The following is a 21,338-nucleotide window of genomic DNA, read 5'->3' as shown; positions in this document are numbered from 1 at the left end:
GCGGCGAGTTGTTCTGATCTGGAATTCACTGCCTGAAAGGGCGGTGGAAGCAGATTCAATAATAACTTTCAAAAGGGAATTGGAAAAATACTTGAAAAGGAAAAATTTGCAGGGCTATGGGGAAAGAGCAGGGGGAGTGGGACTAATTGGACAGCTCTTTCAAAGAGCCGGCACAGGCACGACGGGCCGAATGGCCTCCTCCTGTGCTGTATGATTCCATGATCTGCAGAGCTTTGCCTGGGATTCCTCTCTAAATCAGTAGGAGGAGCTTCAAACCCACAGCAGTTTTACACGGAACGGAAATTCATTGACGTTCCAAACATAATATCCTTTCATAAGCACAAAGAGATTTCAGTTAAAACCCGTATCCTGCAGGGTTTCTTTACAAAGCCCCTCTGTTCTGCAATTGTTTTCCTCCCCCTCCTCACCCGAAGCCCCCGTCTCATTGTGTACATGGCCCTCTGGATCGATATACAGAAATAGCATCTCTCCTGTGGCCTGGTTGATAATTACACTCCCAAGTGAACCACACAAGAATTGAGAGGTTATAACTATCAAGAAAGACTGAACAGGCTGGGGCTCTTTTCTCCAGAAAAGAGAAGGCTGAGGGATGACCTGATAGAGGGCTTTAAAATCATGAAAGGGGTTTGATAGGGTAGACGTAGAGAAGATATTTCCACTTGTGGGAGAGTCCAAAACCAGGGATATGAATGATAGTCACTAATAAATCCAATAGGGAATTCAGGAGAAACTTCTTTACTCAGAGAGTGGTGAGAATGTGGAACTCACTCCCACAAGGAGTAGTTGAGGTGAATAGTGGAGATGGATTTAAGGGGAAGCTCGATAAACACATGAGGGAGAAAGGAATAGAAGGATATGCTGCTAGGGTGAGATGAAGTAGGGAGGGAGGAGGCTCGTGTGGAGCATAAACACCAGCACAGACCCGTTGGGGCGAGTGGCCTGTTTCTGTGCTTCATTTCCTGATTGAATGATTCTTGACTGTCAGTCAAACAGCCTTTTCTTGCCCATCTCCAATATTTGTAGAACTAAAGTGTTGGCAGGAAGTGGAAACCCAATTTTTTTATTAACGCCTCTGATTTTCTTTCCTGGGTGTTAATTGCAGCAGTGTGCCGGGAGATTAATCTTTAATTCCTGGAGACTCCAGGTCAATCCTGGAGGGTTGGTAACCCGATCTGTTGAGCGTATTTGCGTTAACGTTGAAGAATAGATTAATTAGTCCTCACTGTTGATAGATGGCCAAGGTCAACAAAGATGGCGGCTGTGATGCTTTCCAGGGTCAACTTTAATGAGCTGATAAAACACTCAATGAAGGTCCATTTGGAGGATTTAGTCTTTACACCAATTAGTGTCTGGGGACTGCAATTTCCAATTAACACTGGGGGCGGGGACACCATAGGTCCAGCTAGGTAATTAATTGGGGATTTTTATTACAGACTGTTACCTGTTCAAAGATAAACAACATTAAGACCAACGGTTTGCCTTGTCCCTCGTAGCTTTGCATCAATTGAAAGAAAGGCGCTGTAATAAAGGACATGTTTTTGGTGTTTTGTTTACTGTTAGTTAATAATTATTTATTGAGAATCAGCAACTTGCATTTATATAGCACCTTTACCGTAGTAAAATGTCCCAAGGCGCTTCACAGGAGCGATTATCAAACTAAATTTGACACCGAGCCACATAGAGAGATATTAGGACAGGTGACCAAAAGCTTGGTCAAAGAGGTAGGTTTTAAGGAGCATCTTAAAGGAGGAGAGAGAGGGGGAGAGGTTTAGGGAGGGAGTTCCAGAGCGTGGGGTTTGGGCGGTTGAAGGCACGGCCGCCAATGGTGGAGCGATTAAAATCGGGGATGCGTAAGGGGCCAGAATTGGAGGAGCGCAGAGATCTCGGAGGGTTGTAAACCTTGAGGAGATTACGGGGGTGGGGGGAGGTGAGAGGCCATGGAAGGATTTGAACAGGAGGATAAGAATTTTTAAATTGGGGCATTGGTGGACTGGGAGCCAATGTTGGTCAGCGAGCACAGGGGTGATGGGTGAACGGGACTTGGGGCTTGAACCTCAGTGAAGGGCCAAGGCCTATAGCACAGGACAGCACCAAGGTCACGTGAGAAGATGAGGTAACTAAAGCAGCGTGAAGCAACGGCAAACCTCGGCTTTAAGAGCCTGTAGATTGTCGGAGGGAGGATTGTGGGAGGCAAGGTGATTCATAGCTCTGAGTTACTGGGAATGAACGAGTTGGAGATATTGCAACAAGTCTTGACTTCAACACAATGAAATGCAGAGAGGAGGGAGAAATATGCACGGTGAGGCTGGACCAAGGAAGGAAAGATCAGAGAAGCAATGTTGGTGAAACAGAGGAAGGTGGGAACGGACTGTGATGGAGAGATGAGAGAAAGGTCACCTCCCAGATGGCAAAGTCTTTCCTTATATTCTGTCTAGGAGGAGGATGAGAGCTAGCAGGGTCTCCTCCCCATGGGACCAGTAACCCTAAGGCGGACAGACTTGGGTGAAAGTGATTCCGATTTTCTCGGTTAGCGAATGTTGGGGATTGTAGTAGGAATTGGATTCGTTTTTTTTGTAGATGGTTCCAGTTAATCATAACACTGAGTTTTATTAATCCATCTGACAGTGTAGAGGAGAGATGTGGACCGTGTGCCACCCTGATGGACATGCGTCTGTATTGGAAGATTTGTCCGCTGGTCTCTATAAACCCAGTCTTTCAGATGAGACGTTAAACCGAGGTCCCGCCTGCCTTGTTAGGTGGACGTAAAAGATCTCACGGACACTACTTCGAAGAAGAGCAGGGGGAGTTGTCCCCGGTGTCCTGGCCTTGATTCTCACAGGGTGCTCCTGGGCTCACCCTGTGGGAGAACCAGTGAATAATGGCATCCACAAGGAGGACAGATAAAAAAGAGGGGAAAGCCCACCCGGCTCAGACCTTCAATCGCAGCAGTCCCTAGGCCAGCAATACCACTTAAGGAAGGAAATCAGCCCCTTCTCTCATGTGGGGCAAGTGTGTGGCACTCATGAGGCAAGTGGGTAGAGGCACTATTCTGAAAAGGTTGCCTCTTGTCTGGTTTTTTTTGCCCGTTCATTCAGTGTGCTGTCTGTTTTCGAGAATGTGGACCTCCCAGGTCCATCGGCACCTCGGGTCTATTGAGCTGCTCTTGGTTCTCAATCCCCATCCCTCATGACCACCTATATAAACAGACACATCTCCCGTACAATTCTCCCTTGGGCAGAGGATTGGTCGTTGCGGTTTGGGCAAGACAGTCACCAATCTCTTGGGGCCACCATATTGTTTGTTGTTGAGTCACATGATTGGTCCTATAAAGAAAGAACCTGCATTTCTATAGCGCCTTTCAGGACCTCAGGACGTCCCAAACCGCTTTACAGCCAATGAAGTACTTTTTTTTGAGGTGTCGCCACTGTTGTAATGTAGGAAACGCAGCAGCCAATTTGCGCACAGCAAGATCCCACAAACAGCAATGAGATAATGACCAGATAATCTGGGTTTTTTTTTAAAGTGATGTTGGTTGAGGGATAAATGTTGGCCCAGGACACAGAGAGAAAATGATCCCCCTGGTCTCAAGCCCCTTCTAATAGTGGTCTATAACCCGCTGCTCGGAGGCACATAGGAGGCTTGCTGATTTTCTCTCCCTGAAGGAAAAATGGCACCTGTTCTCCACCTCTGTACGGCAGCACAGCTGGCCAGAGAAAATTTCTAATTGCATTCATGAGACCATATTGCGCGGGGATGATTCGAACAGACTCGACTCCTCTTAATTTAGGTTGTTAAAAAAGCGGAAATGATAAATCTCAGATCCTGCAGGCTGATCATTGCTGTAATCAAACATAATTAATTATTAAAACTAATATTTAATGCAGATACATTCAACCCTCATAAAAACAATCTTACTGCTTCCTGACTACGTGCATTGAGCATCTTCCATGATTAGCCTATTGACAATCCTGCTGAGTGAGTTCCAGCTTAATACGATGGGATTCTTCAGCCGGTGAATGTTAACCGTCCATTTCACAAGATCTGGCCGTGTGCCGTCTCATCGACCGTTTATATGGTGTTGAATTCTCAGCAGTGTTATTGTGCTTTGAGAACCCATGCAGGTAACATTTCAAACCCTATAATTCCCTCTTATGCTTATTCCCTCGAGTATGGAAGATTAAAGGGGGATCTAATTGAGGTGTTTAAGATGATTAAAGGATTTGATAGGCGAGATAGAGAGAAACTATTTCACCTGGTGGGGGGAGTCCAGAACAAGGGGGCATAACCTTAAAATTAGAGCTAGGGGTGATGTCAGGAAACACTTCTTCACACAAAGGGGAGTGGAAATCTGGAACTCTCTCCCCCAAAAAGCTGTTGAGGCTGGGGGTCAATTGAAAATTTCATGGCTGAGATTGATAGATTTTTGTTGGGTAAGGGGATTAAAGGTTACAGAACCAAGGCAGGTAAATGGAGTTGAGATACAGATCAGCCATGATCTAACTGAAAGGCGGAACAGGCTCGAGGGGCTGCAAATTTTTACTTCAAGTATTTATCCAATTCTCTTTTGAAAGTTACTATTGAATCTGCTTCCACCGCCCTTTCAGGCAGCGCATTCCAGATCAGAACAACTCGCTGTGTAAAAAAGTTTCTCCTCATCTCCGCTCTGGCTCTTTTGCCAATTACCTTAAATCTGTGTCTTCTGCCACTGGAAACGGTGTCTCCTTTCTCTCTCCATTCTTGTGTTCGATCATGTTTTGTACCAAACTCCACCTTAACTTTTAAAAGAAAGAAGGATTTACATTTATATAGCGCCTTTCACAACCTCAGGACATCGCAAAGCGCTTTACAGCCAGTTCAGTTCTTTTTGAAGTGTAGTCACTGTTGTAATGTAGGAAACGCAGCAGCCAATTTGTGCACAGCAAGATCCCACAAACAGCAATGTGATAATGACCAGATAATCTGTTTTTTTAGTGATGTTGGTCGAGGACACCGGGGAGAACTCCCCCCTGCTCTTCTTTGAATAGTGCCATGGGTTCTTTTACGTCCACCTGAGAGGGCAGACGGGTGGACTCACCGTACAGGAATGAGCAGAATGGGTGGAAACATTTGTAATTTGTATGATTGTATGATTTCAGAAGATGGGATGAAATCAATAGAACTCCCCTGGCAGTACTATACCCTCATTGCAAACTAAGTTCAGACTTTACGAAAACTTAGTACTGCCAGTCCTGATGTATGGGAGTAAAACAATTGAGCAAAGATTGTTAGTGACAAAAACAGGATGAGTGAGGGCAGATTGACAAAGGCTGATACGTATTCTGTAGAAGGAACGAAAGTCCTTCCATGGAGTTTGTCGTGTGGCCTTCCTTCCTGAAAACAACGTTGAGATATTAGGATCATGGTAGTTAGTTTTGCCAAAGAGGAACATTTTAAGGTTTTGGGGTAATTCAGCCCCTCGATCGTGTTCCGCCATCCAATGAAATCATGGCTGATTTGTATCCTAACTCCATTTACCCTTTACACCGAGGTGACTCATCTGTTGCCTTGTGAGTAGAAACCTCTTCACCAGTTTCTTGTTTCGTCAACTGGTGGAAGTGGAGATACTGGTCGATGGGGTTTACCACATGGCCCAACCAATAGTGGGTAGTTACCTCAGAGAGGATGTGGTTTCAACTCACCAGGTCATTGGTTCCTTCTGGAGTTGATGATGTGGCTTTGATTGTAGACCCATCTTCATTAATGGTGTTGCATTTACTGCAGTCTGTCTCTCACTCATTTAATTTTCTGTAAACAGCTCTCGTAATTCTACATGTCGTGTCGAATCCGTTTAAGAATGTTAACGAATTCTGTAAGAATCATTCAGGATTGGCACTCGTTTGAGCTGGAATAAGGTATCTTCTAAAACAACGGCGTTTTGGGTAAGGAAGGCATAAAAGAACAAAGGAACAGGAGGAGGCCATTCAGCCCCTCGATCCTGTTCCGCCATCCAATGAGATCTTGGCTGATCTGTATCCTAACTCCATTTACCCACCTTGGCTCCATATCCCTGAATACCCTCGGCTAGCAAAAATCTATCGATCTCAGATTTAAAGTTATTAATTGAGCGAGCATCTACTGCTTTTTGTGGGAGAGAGTTCCAAACTTCTACCACCCTTTGTGTGAAGTGTTTCCAAACTTCTCTCCTGAATGGCCTGGCTCTGATTTTAAGGTTATGTCCCCTTGTCCTAGCCTCTTCCCAATCAGTGGAAAAGGTTTCTCTCTTTCTCTCTCTACCCTAACAATCCCTACAGGATGATGATGATTACACATTCTTACTTCATTTGCAAACAGACAAGGTTTGTCCTACCCATGAGCTCTTAGGTGATGGCCCTCGAGTCTCTAGGACGTAATCAGAGTGGTTTTATCCCCAGTGGCAGTGTGGTGATGTAAAATGTGATCATGAGACATACAGACCAGAAGGTTCCAGGTTCAGACTCTGCTCTCTCCTCCTTTGAGACGATCCTTAAAACCCACCTCTTTGACCAAGCTTTTGGTCACCTGTCCTAATATCTCCTTATGTGGCTCGGTGTCAAATTTGTGTCTTGATAATCGCTCCTGTGAAGCGCCTTGGGAGGTTTTACTACATTAAAGGCGCTATATAAATGCAAGTTGTTGTTGTGTTAGGCGAGGTTAACCTGAGCAACATTTGGATAGTTAGCGATGAAGACCAAAAGTTGGTAAAGGAATCCACCAATCATTTTCTATCAAACTTTATAGTTAAAAAGCCTAGAACTGAAAGACTGCAAAAGTGTACGTCTGTACAAAGGTTAGTTACTGCTTTATTGGAGGCTGGCCTGCACATGTTTACATTTAGATTCGCTTTATCACTCCAAACTAAAGACTCTCCTTTTGTGCCTCGCTAATCCGAAGCACCAGTGTTTTCTGTCCCCCTGCGGAACCATGGACATCAGAATAGAGAGATAAATGTTTGGGGAGCCTGGAACATCTTGATACGGACTGGGACCGGGTTATGGAACGCAGATGCCTATGGATTAATGCAGCTAGAAACGGTACAAACGAGGTGAGATCGTAGCCATAGGTTAGAAGGAACAGGAGAGAGAGAATGTGGAGAGGAGGGAAAGAGAGGGGAGTAGAGAGAGAGAGAAAGAGGGGGGAAGGTTGAGCTCAACGGGCTGTGATGTGCGTTCTATATCTTTTATAATCTCGGTGTTAGGGTGAATATTTTAGTGAATGCTACACAGTTTGGTTCTGAGACATACAATCAGTGTTCCGTTATTTAAGTAGCTGGGACAAGTAAAGGCCCAAATGCGCCCCATTTTTTTTTGCTGGACTTATTCCCGTGACCCTACACTTGTGTGTCGGCCGTGGCTCAGTGGGTAAACTCTCGCCTCTGAGACCAAAGGTTGTGGGTTTGAGCCCCATTCCAGAGAGTGGAGCGCAAAATCTAGGCTTGACGCTCCCAGTGCTGCACTGTCTCTTTTGGATGAGACCTCTCATGTAGATATAAAATATCCCCATGGCCATTATATCCCAACTAAAAGTTTTATTGGCTTCAGGAACAAAATGGAAAGCTTCTGAATTGGCAGATCAATAAAACATGATCCCTGGAGCAAAAGGGGGCCACAGTTTGGAGCTAAAACCACTCGATGGGCTTCAGTCTCAGTCTCCTCCAGGGTCAAACAAGGCGAGAATGTTGTGAAGAGCTTAACTCAATTTGTAGCATTCAGATTTCCAATACAGTTAGTTAAGGGGTGATCTAATTGAGGTGCACAAGATGGTTAGGTAGAGAGAAACTATTTCCTTTGGGTGGGGGGAGTCCAGAACAATAAAATTAGAGCCAGGCCTTTCAGGGGTGATGTCAGGAAGCACTTCTTCACACAAAGGGGAGTGGAAATCTGGAACTCTCTCCCCCCAAAAAGGTGTTGAGGCTGGGGGTCAATTGAAAATTTCAAAACTAAGATTGATAGATTTTTGTTGGGTAAGGGGTATTGAAGGTAACGGAACCAAGGCGGGCAAATGGAGTTAAGATACAGATCAGCCATGATCCAATTGAATGGCGGAACAGGCTCGAAGGGCTGAATGGCCTAGCCCTGTTCACATGTTGCGCTGTATGAAAGGATTGGACCTCACCCTCCTGGGAACTATCCTTGGATCCAATGCTAAACCTTTAGAAAACACTGGTTAGGCCTCAGCTGGAATATTGTTTTCAATTCTAGATACCTCACTTTAGGAAGGATGTCAAGGCCTTGGAGAGGGTGCAGAGGAGATTTACTAGAATGGTACCAGGGATGAGGGACTTCAGTTATGTGGAGAGACTGGAGAAGCTGGGGTTGTTCTCAGAGCAGAGCAGAGAAGGTTAAGGGGAGATTTGATAGAGGGGTTCAAAATCATGAATGGTTTTGATAGAGTAAATAAGGAGAAACTGTTTCCAGTGGCAGGAGGGTCGGTCACCAGAGGACACAGATTTAAGGGAATCGGCAAAAGAGCCAGAGGCGACATGAGGAAACATGTTTTTTTACGCAGCGAGTTGTTATGATCTGGAATGCGCTGCCTGAAAGGGCGGTGGAAGCAGATTCAATAATAACTTTCAAAAGGGAATTGGATAAATAATTGAAGGGAAAGTATTTGCAGGGCTATGGGGAAAGAGCAGGGGGGAGTGGGACTAATTGGATAGCTCTTTCAAAGAGCTGGTACAGGCACGATGGGCCGAATGACCACCTCCTGCGATGTACCTAATATGATACATTAGCCCAGAAGCAGATGCAATTTTCACTATGGAGCCAAAGTCTAAGGCAGCCCCTTTAGAATGTAATCTTGGTGCATAAAACCTCAGGGCACCTTGGCTGAAATCGATGAGACGAAATCCCGTCAGGCCCAAGGTCACTTACCATAAACAATCGGCTCAATTCAAAATGGTTGTGCTTCTAACATTACTGATCTATAGTTTTAAAACATGCCTGAACTGTGGGCCTAATCTGCAGGAACTCATTGAAAATCTGAACTCCGATTCCTGGAGCTGGACTGGAATGAAATGCTGTTTTTAAAAATCATTTGGAGATTGAGGCTGGATAGGAATTTACCTCCACGATGATGAGGCCGTCTCCTCTGGATGGGTGATTAGCATTTACGCCTTATTTTCCTAATTTCCTTATAACCAGGAGTGTTATTCGATTTGATTACATGGGATGTTCGAGTTTCATCAATTGGCCTCAGTATTGCTGGATTGGGGAGGGAAAATCCAACTGGCAAGTCTTGCTGGAAGTGAGTTTGAGTGTGAGAGTGTGTGTACGCGTGTGTGCATGAGTGTGTGTGCGTGCACGCGAGTGCATGAGTGTGTGTGCGCGCGCATGGGTACATGCGTGCGTGTAAGCGCACGAGTATGTGCGTGTCTACGCACGAGTGTGCGTTTGTGGCGGAGAGTGTATCGATGAGGGTGAGTGTGTGTGAGAGGGTGAGTGTGTGTACGTGTGAGTGTGAGTACGAGTGTGTGGGTGAACGTCAGCTTGGGAGAGGACCGTGCTGGACTGCGATGCACCTTACAGTCAAAAACCCTGCAAACATTCCCTCGAGACTCAGACCTGGCCACTTGGACAAGGCACTAGAGGGCGATCGATGCCCATGGAAACAGACTCCATCAGGAAGTCAATGTCTTCAGGAGAGGAGGAACGGGCGGGAAGGAAATTGGAAGAACACCGGAGCAAATTTTTAAACAAGCAGCTTACACAGACAGTTGGTGTTGTTTGGTAAATCTGTTTATTGGAATCTCGCCACTGAATAAACTATAAGCCAGATAAAGAGGTCCTTCTGTTAAAAGACACAGGCCACATCCACCACTGAAGATCGTTTCAGGGCCTTATAGGAAGTTACTCTGCAGTCCGTTAAATACAGTACTTGGTCATTTTAACAAAAATTGATTGGGTAAACTAATACTAAGAACAAGGAATATTAAATATTCTCCATGAACTCATCAAGAAAATCCAGCCTTTGAAAAATTGTGTGATGGAACTTTAGTGTAGAGTTACCGTATGGGACAGTTTTAGTTTATAAACCTCCCAATTCTGGGGGAGGGGTTGTGACATTGATAAAAAAAACCAGAAAATAAAACCAATTCCCACTAGGGGTTGCCAACTCTGGTTGGACGTATTCCTGGAGGTTTCATCACATGACCTCCAACTGCCCCACCCGGTCAAACAGTCTTTTTTCCCCCATCTTTATATTTTTAGAATAAACAAAAAAGTGTTCAAAGAAAATGAAAGAAACGAAAAATTAAATTAATGCGCCCTATGGTTTTTTTTTTCCCCCATGGGTTTTCTTGCAGCAGTGTCCTGGAGATCAACTTTCAATTCCTGGAGGCTCCAGGACAATCCTGGAGGGTTGGCAACCCTACTTCCCACTCATGCTCCTGAAGGTGAGCCATTAAATGTCTCGAGTACATTTGGGCCATGCTCTGTAATGGGTTGGGGGGTGGGTGTATAACATCCAGACATCAATCGTAATGTTGCTGGGAATGGTTGAGTGGGGGGTAGAGGTGGAGTGAGGAAAGAGGCAAGTTTGTACAAACAGCGTTCAGGACCTGGGCTACCAGAAGTACCACTGCTCCATTCCCTCTTGGTCCCATAATCAGCTCTGAAACAACCAGCAACATATATCTGCAGAGGACGTCATCACAAGCGTGTGACGTGAAGTTTTCAGGTGATAAAGAGGGAAGGGGTTAAAAAAAAAGGAAAAGTAAGATTCAGGAAATGAAGGGATTGGGGAAGTACGAGGAATGGGATCACGAGGGCCGCCATCTTTAGTTTCAAGGGTTCAACAATGGCTTCCAGTTCTAACCAGCGATAGTGCAAAAGAGTCTAGAGAACGCTGGTACTATTTGTGGCCTGGTCCCAGAACCAGAGATAACTTGTACCTCAGTACCATTACTGTGAAGGATGGGGAGTTTTTTTGTTTGTAAAACGGGCTCCCACGGACCTTTCGGGAGGTTATATGGATCTACCCGCTTGTATTAAGCCAATGGGGAACTTAATCCACTTCAGCCTTCGTGACGCTTCGTAGAAATTCGAGCGACTTCCCCAAGAGAACGTGAAACGGGTCAGGTCGCCTTAGGGCGAATCCTGCAACAGTGAAGCAACTACTGGGTAGAATATGGGCCCGGACACCCTGAATCAAAGGGTGAGGGACACTAAAGATACGGTCGGTTTTTGGTCCTGATAATAAATACTTACAAACCAGAGCTGTGAAGGAAGCTTTGAGGTTAGAATTAATTTTCCATTCTGGTCAGCAACACAATTTCTCAAAGGGTCGATGATCTCTTTCGAGCTGAATCATGCAGCCCCCACTTCCTGGCTATAACAACGTTTGGTAGTATTACTTACAGCTTATTAAACATAACTATTTAAAATATATATTAATACATATAAAATAAGAATTTGGCATTAAGTTAAAACCCCAAGATGCGAGTTGCATGACACAGGGCCTTGCTCTTACCATAACACAAGAGGGTGCAACAATTGCAGGTACAGTTAGCTCATGAAAGTCCAGCTTACAAACCAAACATTCGCTCACATTCACAAACTCGTTCCATTTGAAATCATTTGAGAATAAAACATAATGTCTGGAGTCAGGCCTCTGGCAATCCCAAAACTGAATCCGAGGCACCGTCCAAAATCTGGGACAAAACTGCTTCCATTGAAGCCGGCACTGTTAATGTAGTTTACGCCCGCAATCAAACTGGAAATAGCATTTTTGTAAACGCACAGTGGGGTAGAAATTCTACCATGGGTGGCATCGCAAAACGGGCGGTTATCGAGTCGGCTGCCTATTACACCCCCTTCCACCCCCCCCAACCCAGATATTCCGTTCCATTGACTCCAATAGAACGGACCGGCGGCCAATCCAATACCGCCCCGTTTTGCGATGCCGCCCAAAGTCGAATTTCTACCCCAGTGTTTTCAAACGTTCTCGTCGTTTCACCTCAGTCGTGAAGGCTGGAAGTTTCCGCATCTGCAGGCGGCGTTCCATCCGTGAAAAACCCAGGGGCGGAAAATCGCAGCCAAAGAGCGGGACGGGCGCTCCAACAGGGCTTAGTGCGCAGTTTAATATTCAGCTGATTGCAGCTACGACCTCAACAGGTAGGCGGGAGGAGGGAGGTAGTCCTCGTTCCTGATCACGGTACGGTGACTCTTGCTGGAGGAGTTGGGATGGAACTGGGCTTGTGGCGCCCTTCAGGGTCCAAATATTGTGCACCAGTGAGGGTCAGGTCTGGGGTGAGATCCCAATCGGAGCCCAGCATGACCCAGTGCCTTGTTGGGCGGAATAAGCCCTGAACACGGATCAAACTAAGATAAACGTTCGCCTGCCTTTAAAGGGAAGGAGTCTCACCAAGAAGTTGCTCGTCCTTCTCAAAGCTAGATTCTTCAAAAAAAATTAATTTAATGCAATATATTACTGGTACATTTCTTTTAACAGCGTTAAGGATTTATAAACTATAAACAGTTTATAATTTGTTTTTGAAGAACATGCTGCGATTTGGTTGAGTCACATAAGCAGCAGAAACAGTGGGGGGGTTTGGAATTTGTGCGGAGGCATGAATAATAATTTAAATTAAAAAATCAAAATAGCGTTAAGGTTGGACAATGTCTTTTCGGTTGAAGGACTGACCTTAATATCCATATTTTGGATATTTCCCTCCTTGATTGGAGCTTTAGCATCGTCACTGGGGTAGGGGCAGGGCAAGTGGCTTCTCAAAACAAAGCATTCGTTATAAAATGAAGTTACGTCAATCATAGAAAGGTTACAGCACGGAAGGAGGCCATTCGGCCCGTCGAGTCTGTGCCGGCTCTAGGCAAGAGCAATCCAGCTAGTCCCACTCCCCCGCCCTCTCCCCGTAGCCCTGCAAATTTTTTCCTTTCAAGTACTTATCCAGTTCCCTTTTGAAGGCTGTGATTGAATCTGCCTCCACCGCCCCCTCGGGCAGTGCATTCCAGATCCTAACCACTCGCTGTGTGAAAAAGTTTTTCCTCATGTCACCTTTGGTTCTTTTGCCAATCACCTTAAATCTGTGTCCTCTGGTTCTTGACCCTTCCGCCAATGGGAACAGTTTCTCTCTATCTAGACCCTTCATGATTTTAAATCAAATCTCCTTTCAACCTTCTCTGTTCCAAGGAGAACAACCTCAGTTTCTCCAGTCTATCCACGTAACTAAAGTCCCTCATCCCTGGAATCATTCTAGTAAATCTCCTCTGCACCCTCTCGAAGGCCTTCTCAACTTTCCTAAAGTGCGGTGCCCAGAACTGGACACAATGCTCCAGTTGTGGCCGAACCTGTGTTTATAAAGGTTCATCATGACAATCTTGTTGGATTCCACCTGGCTGAACGCCCCATTTCGCTTTGGTTTGGGGTCGGCAATGGGAGATGGACCCTCACTCCCAACAAGCATGGTCGTCAACTACAGTAAAGACTCTTCCGATAAGGTTTGTGAATTCAAAGGGTGCAGGGTGTTACACACAAGACCCAGAGAATGAGAGTCTAATTGTGTTAAACCCTCCGCCCCAGGATATAGATGACAGGTGCAATGTCTATCCTTCAGTTCAGAATTCGAGCTCAATAGTTACATCCTCCCCATTCTTCACTCCTCTCTCCCTGCTAGGTCCCAATTACAATCTGGATTACAGTTGCTATTGGTGTTATTTTTTTTGCTTAAAAGGGAGGTACAGATTGTGTGTGGACAACCTCTAACCAAACCCATCTTTCCCCTGCCCTCTTCCCCCCCACCCCCCGCCATCAAGGAATGGTATTCCAATATTACACTGCCAATAGCTTGATCCAAGAGGCTAAGAAACACTTCCATGTGAGGGTACAAGCTCGAATGCCACTTCAGGCTGGGATTGAACAGGTCTTTGGGACTTTGAGGTCAAATGAACTGGGTTCCATTTTGTTGGCTGGCCTAAGTCCAATCAGAAGAATATAAAGCCAGCCATTTTGATACCCAACATCTGAAAGCAGGTGGAAGATTCTGGAATTTTGTTTTAGGTTAGCTTCTTCTCTCTCATCAACAGGACCACAAAGAAAGTTTTAAGGTGGGGATTCGGAATGACGGGGCAAACATTCCAGAAGCTCTTCCAAAAGAACCAGAAATGGAGGGCTCAACCTTAGCAAGCTTGGAGATCGTTGTTAAGTCTCAGTTCAACGTTGTTCTTTTCAGACATCTTTGGCTAAAGCTTAGGACAAGGCCTTGTCACCGCGACTAGATTTTAGCATTTGAACAAAGTCGGGTGAAAGTGAACCCAGGTGAAAGTTCCTCACAGGGAGGGTGGTGAAAATGTGGGAACCTGCCCCTCCAGACGGCAGTAGACGCACAGCCAATTGAGGAGTTTCAACGGGAGATAAGATTATTTGGGAAGTAAGGTTATTAAGGGGAGATGATGAAAGGGCAACGAACAGGGATTAAAAAGATAAATGAGCTGCTATGGCTATCAAAACGGTCGAGTGGGATCTTTGGGCTGAATGACCCACTTCCAGATTTTTTTACAGCACAGGGGGAGGCCATTCAGCCCATTGTGCCCTTAACAGCTCTCTGAAAGAGCTACCCACTTAGCCCCATTCCCTTATCCTTTAAAAAACGTAAATATTTATCTAATTCTCTTTTGAAAAGCTATAGTGGATTCTGCTTCCACCCCTGCAGGTCATTTCATTGTCACAACAACACAAGTTAAAAAAAACACAAATTCTGCTCATATCTCCCTTTCTTTTGGTGATCAATGCCGTCCAATGTGTACGTCTGCGCCTCAGCAATGACCAGTAAACCCGATTAATTTAGCCTGGCCTAAATCATCAGAGAAGAAATCAGCACCGGCACGATGGGCCGAATGTTTCTGTGCTGTAAGATTCTATGTGTCGAAGAGCTTCCGATTGACAACGCGTCCATTGAAATTAGCTTCCAGGCTTAGGGATAAACGACGGTTATGTAACCATTTTACAATCAATCTATTAATAAACTGATGGTGTGAATCAGAGAGAGAGAGAGGGAGGGGGGCCTGTAATAACTGATAGCTGTGATCTACTTCTCAAACAATCAAATTCTTTCAGGCGATGGAAGCCCTGACATTGGTTAACTGTTGCAGTACACGCGCTCTCAGATTTGTTACAGCCGAGGAATTTGGTCGCTGATTTGTCGAGAGGGAGTTTGTGGGCCCTAATTGTTGAAACCATGGCAACCGTTCTTATTAATGTTCATGAGGTCCAAAGTGAGGCCGGTGAAACAAACTGCTTCGAATAAGTGGCTCTTAAATTATTAAGTGAAAAAATGTAACTGTTAAATTCTGCAGTGCAGGCTAATGTTATAAGGGAGGAGGAATCAATAATAGGAAGCAAATATAATGGGGACTTGGGAATGATCGCAAGGTATTAATCTAATCAAGGCCGTCAGATGGTAATACAAGCTGTTAAGAGCAAAACTGACTGAGTTTATTACTGAACCCAAGATGAAATTTCTAGAAGCGTACTCACCTTCTGCACCTACTGCTTTTAGATGGTATAAAGACGATTTTAAAATTTCAAATCGTTCCATGGCCTCACCCCTCCCCATCTCTGTAACCTCCTCCAACCCTCCGAGATCTCTGCGCTCCTCCTATTCTGGCCTCCCGCACACACCCCCCTCCCCCCCCCCGATTTTCATCGCTCCACCGTTGGCGGCCGTGCCTTCAGCTGTCTAGGCCCTAAGCTCTGGAATTCCCTCCCTAAACCTCTCCGCCTCTCTCTCCTCCTTTAAGACGCTCCTTAAAACCCACCTCTTTGACCAAGCTCTTGGTCACCTGTCCTAATGTCTCCTTATGAGACTCGGTGTCAAATTTTGTTTGATGATCGCTCCTGTGAAGGGCCTTGGGACATTTTACCACAGTAAAGGCGCTATATAAATGCAAGTTGTTGTTATTCTACCTTTGGTGGATTTGAGATGGGGGGTAGTTAGGTTTCATTTTGGATTTTCTTTGTCACTAATTGGAGTCCATTCTGTCTTATTTATACTCAACATTCAAACTAAGAGAAATGATCTCCAGTGTCTGTCAGGGTGCCTACCCCTCTTGTTTCCATGGACCACTTATGTGTGTACCAATCGAGCCTTGGGACAATGGCAGAGTTCCCATAAAGTTGCATAAATCTCATGAGGTTGCGCACACAACGTGATCCACACACAGAGGGGGTTGGGGGAAAGAGGGCGGGGGGGTGAATAGTGCCTGTACCCCATCGGGGAATCAGCACGTTCAGGGGAGAAGCAGAGGAAGAGCATTCATCAGAACTAAATAAAGAGGAAGGAAAATGCTGCATGTCGAGTCCAGCCACTCTGTAAATACGGAACTAAAACATTTCTTGTAATTACGACCTACTCGTAGGGAACACCATGGAGATCAGGTCAAGACAGATGAATCTAAAATTACATCCCAGATTAGTGCAGAAAGTGCTTTTCCAGAACAAAAAAAAACAATCAAAATATTGATTCTCCAAAGACAGGTAATTGTTGAAAGTTTTGTGTTAAACCGTTTGTCTTGAGGACAATCCCTTTAAGGGATTTGCCTTAAGTCGAAGACCATTACTTCTCGTCTTCAATCAATTTATAATTGGACCACTTCTTCTCAATTGGATAGCTCTGCCAAAGAGCCGGCACAGGCAGGATGGGCCGAATGGCCTCCTTCTGTGCTGTCTCATGCTATGGATTCCCAATGCCCCCACATGCATTTCGCATTCTAGCCCCAAGGCCACTTGCACAGAGAGAGAGCGTTCTTTAACCTCGAGAGTAATGTGCACGGGCTAGGCCGCAGCCTTCTGGAGTCTTGTGCAATGCGCGATAGGGCAGCGTGCAATCGTTCCTCCATTCCCTCCCCCTTTGTTCCAGGCAGATCAGATGACACGGGCAGGGATAGAGGAAGGCCATTGGGCCCGATCCTAGCCCAATCCACCCAGAAAGAACGTGCAGTTCTCCCATCGCGGTCACGGGGGTCCTGCTTTGTGTAGGCCGGCTTTGAGATGGAGCCAAGCAAGGCTGGACCAACAGGGACACAATGGCCTCCCGTTAAAAGGCAATACAGCTGATATATCGCAGGTAAGGTCAAAACCAGACAACAACTGGGAATCAGTCGCTCTTGATCACTGCCTGTTGTGTCCATTTAGCTCGTTACGTTGAGTATCCAAAATACCTCATCGCAGGAAAGCCCGAAGATGGATTTGAAGATGGAAACCTTTCAGTACGATACAATGGCATCATTAAAATAAACATTGGTTGACTGTCTATTGCAAATAATTATGTGATTTGGCATATTCTTTCAAAATACTCGTTCTGTAACAAAACACAATCATCATCCAGCATTCCAATTATTGCACCCCCTTAAAAAGATACCAATGGGATTGTTGGCAGAGATGGAAACACCTGTGGAATTGAGGGTGGAGTAGTTTAGTACCCAAAAGTACAAATGGGTAATGGCAGAGTTGGTGACGAGCTGTGGGCCTCTCGACTATGGAATGAGGAACTGAATTCTCTAAAACCCTGATTGTCAACTGACTTCCCTCGAGCAAATGAGATGTTCCCAGCAATAATGGAATTATTTTATTCTCAAAGCTTGCGCATTATAGGAAGATTGTTCAGACTCACCACCCACCGAGACCCCATTACACAAACTCTCCCAGCACCATTCAACTGGGAGGCAGTGGCTGGACTTTAGCCATCTATTGTCAGGTTGCTAGGGATGGTCCGTCTGCAGGCCGGGAAGAGGTGATCGGGGAGAATGGGACGATGTGGGCTGCCTCTCCCCATTCCCCACCCAACCCCCCCGACAGAAAAAAAAAGGCAAGGCTACGACATGGCCATTTCCCACAGCGCAGTGCAGCTAAAATGGCGACGTCCAACCATATCTACCAAGCTTCTTCCTCTTTCTCTTGGTCGACCCCAGCCCGGGAAGGAAGGACAAATACCCGACTAGGAATCCAGGTACCTGCAAGGACGTCACTACTGCTCCTACTTCGAGACAAACACCAGCCCTCTCAGCACCATTCCCTTGCCTTATGAAAACCCCGTGGAACACCCTGAACTGTTTTGGTCTGGTTTGGAACTACTCCAGCTCAACAACAACAAACAAACAAACAAACAAAAAAAAAATAAAACTGCAATGAGGTAGAGGATAACCTTTTCAAGGCTGCGGCCTCGTCAACGGTTAAAGGCCGAGGCTGTCAGGGGTCCGAAACGGATGCGGAAGGGGGCGAGCGTTTCCAAGACCACGTGGCGCCCAGCGAGCGGCCTATCGGAAAACCAGAGGCCTGCTGCCTGCCGTTCGTGGCCAGTGCACCAACCATTTTCCAACAGGCCAACTCGCTGCGTTTAAGGCCCCAGCGGTTGCATGAGGTCATTGGAAACGTTCTCCAGTGTCTGGGATTTAATTGCATAGCTCACCAGAGATCTGGGCCATTAGCTTCTTATTCTGCGGTCAAGTTTTATCTGAGATAGTCATTTCAAAAAAAAAAAATTCATCTTGAAACCTTAGCAAATATATTCTTTACCAAAATACCTCTTAACTACAAGACTTAGAATATACAGCATTTCTACACTATCTTGAATTTAAAGAGCATGTGTCATGCCACATTCTTGGCTTGCACGCCAAAAAAAAAAGAGCCACCATTGTAAACACCTTTGTAACCAGGTCCCTGCTGTGTTTGGGCGTCATTCACCACCTCTGCGTCTACACCTGCTCAACTGTGTGTCCCGTTCATCGCCAGGGCAGCAGCCCTGAAGGAACCGGGTCTCAGCTTTCCAGATTGTTCCGCGCGCCTCGTAATCCCTTAAGGGGTTGGCGTGCACCCTTTTGAAAAAGGTCATCTGAGGTCAGAAACGGCTTGCTGCGTATAAGCCATCGCACGCGCACACACACAACACAAACGAGAAAACCATCACAGCATCATCATCATCAAACACCCACCAAACCCCACGGGCCTCCCCCACTTCCCTCCTGTCCCTTCCCCCTTTTCCAATTTATGTACAAACGGCAAACCTCGGGCCTAACGAAAAAGGCCCCACTTACCCACAAATGGGACAGACTGTACGTATTATAGGCTGTAAACACGGTAATGTGCAATCTGGTTTTTATAACTTCAAAAAAAAGAGGAATGGAAGATTTTTTAAATAAAAATCAGTTAACCCTTTGAATACTTAACGTTTTGAAACTCACTTGATTCACAAAATCTTCAGTTATTTTGAAACAGGCCTCAGGCTTTTTTTGGAATAAGATGGGAGGGGAAGGAAATCTTTCAGTTTCTATCTTGGTTTTCGAATCCTCTCTCGTTACCACGGGTCCTACTGTCCCCGGCCAGGGAATGGGAAAGTAAGTTGTATTCCAAGGGTTAAGATGAGTCTGTGTGAGTGTGCCCAGTCCCTATTGAGTTCACGATGAGTTCACTATTTCGGTATTCACTAGCGAGACTGACTGTACTTGTGGTGGGGGAAAAGGGGGGGATTTTAGTCCATCTCCACCCACAAACCTTGGATCTTTAAATCGAGCCCCATCGAGCAAGTACAAAGTCTTAATAGGAAGGAGAAAAAAAAAAGGATAAACCAAGGCCTTCTCTTCATCACCACCTCACTGTGGCACTTCTCAAGAAAATACAAATGTTTCTTAGTGGTTTTTATACAGTTCAGTCCGAAGAGTGTTTCTTTTTCTTTTGTTTCCTTAAAGCTGAATCTCAAATGTTTTCTGTAGATCGGTGGAAAATGGGTTGGTTGGTAATGGACTGACTCGCTGCTGGGACTTGGATTCTAGTGCGGCCCACTGAGCCTCGAACTGGTCAGCCTGGGGAGCGGTTTGCAGCTGCGTGGGTTCGGGAGGCCAGGCCCCTCCGACGGAGGCCGCTGACCCGTTGACCTGCCGCCTGGACCTGGGGAAGAGCCCGACGCTGGCGGCAGGGGGCGCGGAGATGCCGAAACCCTGGGGGAAGGAACTGGCGGCGGTTGCTGGGTGGGCGTGCGTGGCCAGCGCTCCCGCGGCGCTGCCGAAGGCGTTGGCCACCATCTGAGAGGGCGTGATGCCCACCACCGGCACGCTGGCGGGCGGGTAGGGCACGCCGTTGGTCAGGCTCGGCGCGTAGGTGGCCATGGGCATGAAGGCGGGCTGCATGGGGGGCGGGGCGAACATGCTGACAGGGGCGGGCGTCGGGTCGAAGGAGGTGGGGATGGAGATGGCGGCCGCCGCCATGGGATGGTGCTGTGTTCGAGCCGCCTTTGCCACTTCTTGCAACCAGCGCTCGGCCTCCGAGGGCGTCCGTCTGTGGCTCGGGTGGAACGCAGATCTCACCGTCATGGTGGTGCTTGAGGTGGTAGTGGCATCTCCCCATCCTCCGTTCCCTACAAAGGTTGAAACACGAGCGTGAGACGCAGGTTACAACGCTCGTAGCTTCCCCTGCGCGAGAGCGTATCTCCCACCGCCCCTGCGTACACACCCACTCCTCCCGCCCCGCCCTCCAGTTTTCTCTCTCGTTCTCCTGATGTTCACTCACGCTGGGGGTCTTTTCCCAACATGAATTGAGCCAGCAACTGTTGGAAGCCTCTTCAACCGTGGAGGCATCACTATTCCAATGCTCTCCTGACCGGTCTCCCATCTTCCGCTCATCCAAAACTCTGCTGCCCCGTATCCTAACTCGCACCGAGTCCCGTTCGGCCATCGCCCCCTGTGCTCGCTGACCGACACTACGCATTGATTTTAAAATTCTCATCCTGGTGTTCAAATCCCTCCATCGCCTCGTCCCCCCTCCCTATCTCCGTAACCTCCTCCAACCCCTACAACCCTCCGTGATCTCTGCGCTCCTCCAATTCTGCGGATGTTCTGCACGGTCAGATGAGACGTTAAACCGAGGCCCCGTCTGCCCTCTCAGGTGGACGTAAAAGATCCCACGGCCACTATTTCGAAGAAGAGCAGGGGAGTTCACCCCGGTGTCCTGGGCCAATATTAATCCCTCAACCAACATCACTAAAACATTTTATCATGTTGATGATTGTGGGACCTTGCTGTGCGCAAATTAGCTGCCGCGATTCCTACATTATCTAAAGTGACTACACTTTCAAAAGGTACTTAATTGGCTGTGAATTGGGACAACTTGAGGATGTGAAAGGCACTATATAAATGCAGGTTCTTTCTTTCTACTGTTTGAGAGAGTGCTGGAACATAAGAACATAAGAAACATAAGAAATAGGAGCAGGAGTAGGCCAGTCGGCCCCTCGAGCCTGCTCCGCCATTCAACAAGATCACGGCTGATCTGATCCTAACCTCAAATCTAAATTCATGTCCAAT

At 46.5% G+C, this 21,338-nt stretch overlaps 1 protein-coding gene across 4 annotated transcripts in view; it reads right to left on the bottom strand.

Moving 5' to 3' along the window:
- Window positions 1-4,710: 4,710 nt before the first annotated feature.
- The window catches only part of numbl (NUMB like endocytic adaptor protein), a 132,214-nt gene continuing 115,586 nt past the window's right edge, over window positions 4,711-21,338 (bottom strand). For 3 of the 4 annotated variants that reach the window (XM_067974927.1, XM_067974928.1, XM_067974929.1), the window contains one exon: window positions 15,698-20,395. In XM_067974927.1, the coding sequence (XP_067831028.1) occupies window positions 19,725-20,395 (671 nt within the window). In that variant the 3' untranslated portion in view covers window positions 15,698-19,724. Of the gene's footprint in view, window positions 4,797-15,697; window positions 20,396-21,338 lie in introns of those variants that run through there. The other variant, XR_010958795.1, reaches the window with a different exon arrangement.

The sequence above is a fragment of the Heptranchias perlo genome, chromosome 41 (assembly GCF_035084215.1).
Source record: "Heptranchias perlo isolate sHepPer1 chromosome 41, sHepPer1.hap1, whole genome shotgun sequence".
Classification (NCBI taxonomy): domain Eukaryota; kingdom Metazoa; phylum Chordata; class Chondrichthyes; order Hexanchiformes; family Hexanchidae; genus Heptranchias; species Heptranchias perlo.
Note: the sequence above shows the minus strand (reverse complement) of the source record. Positions and strands in the feature narration are given on the sequence as shown.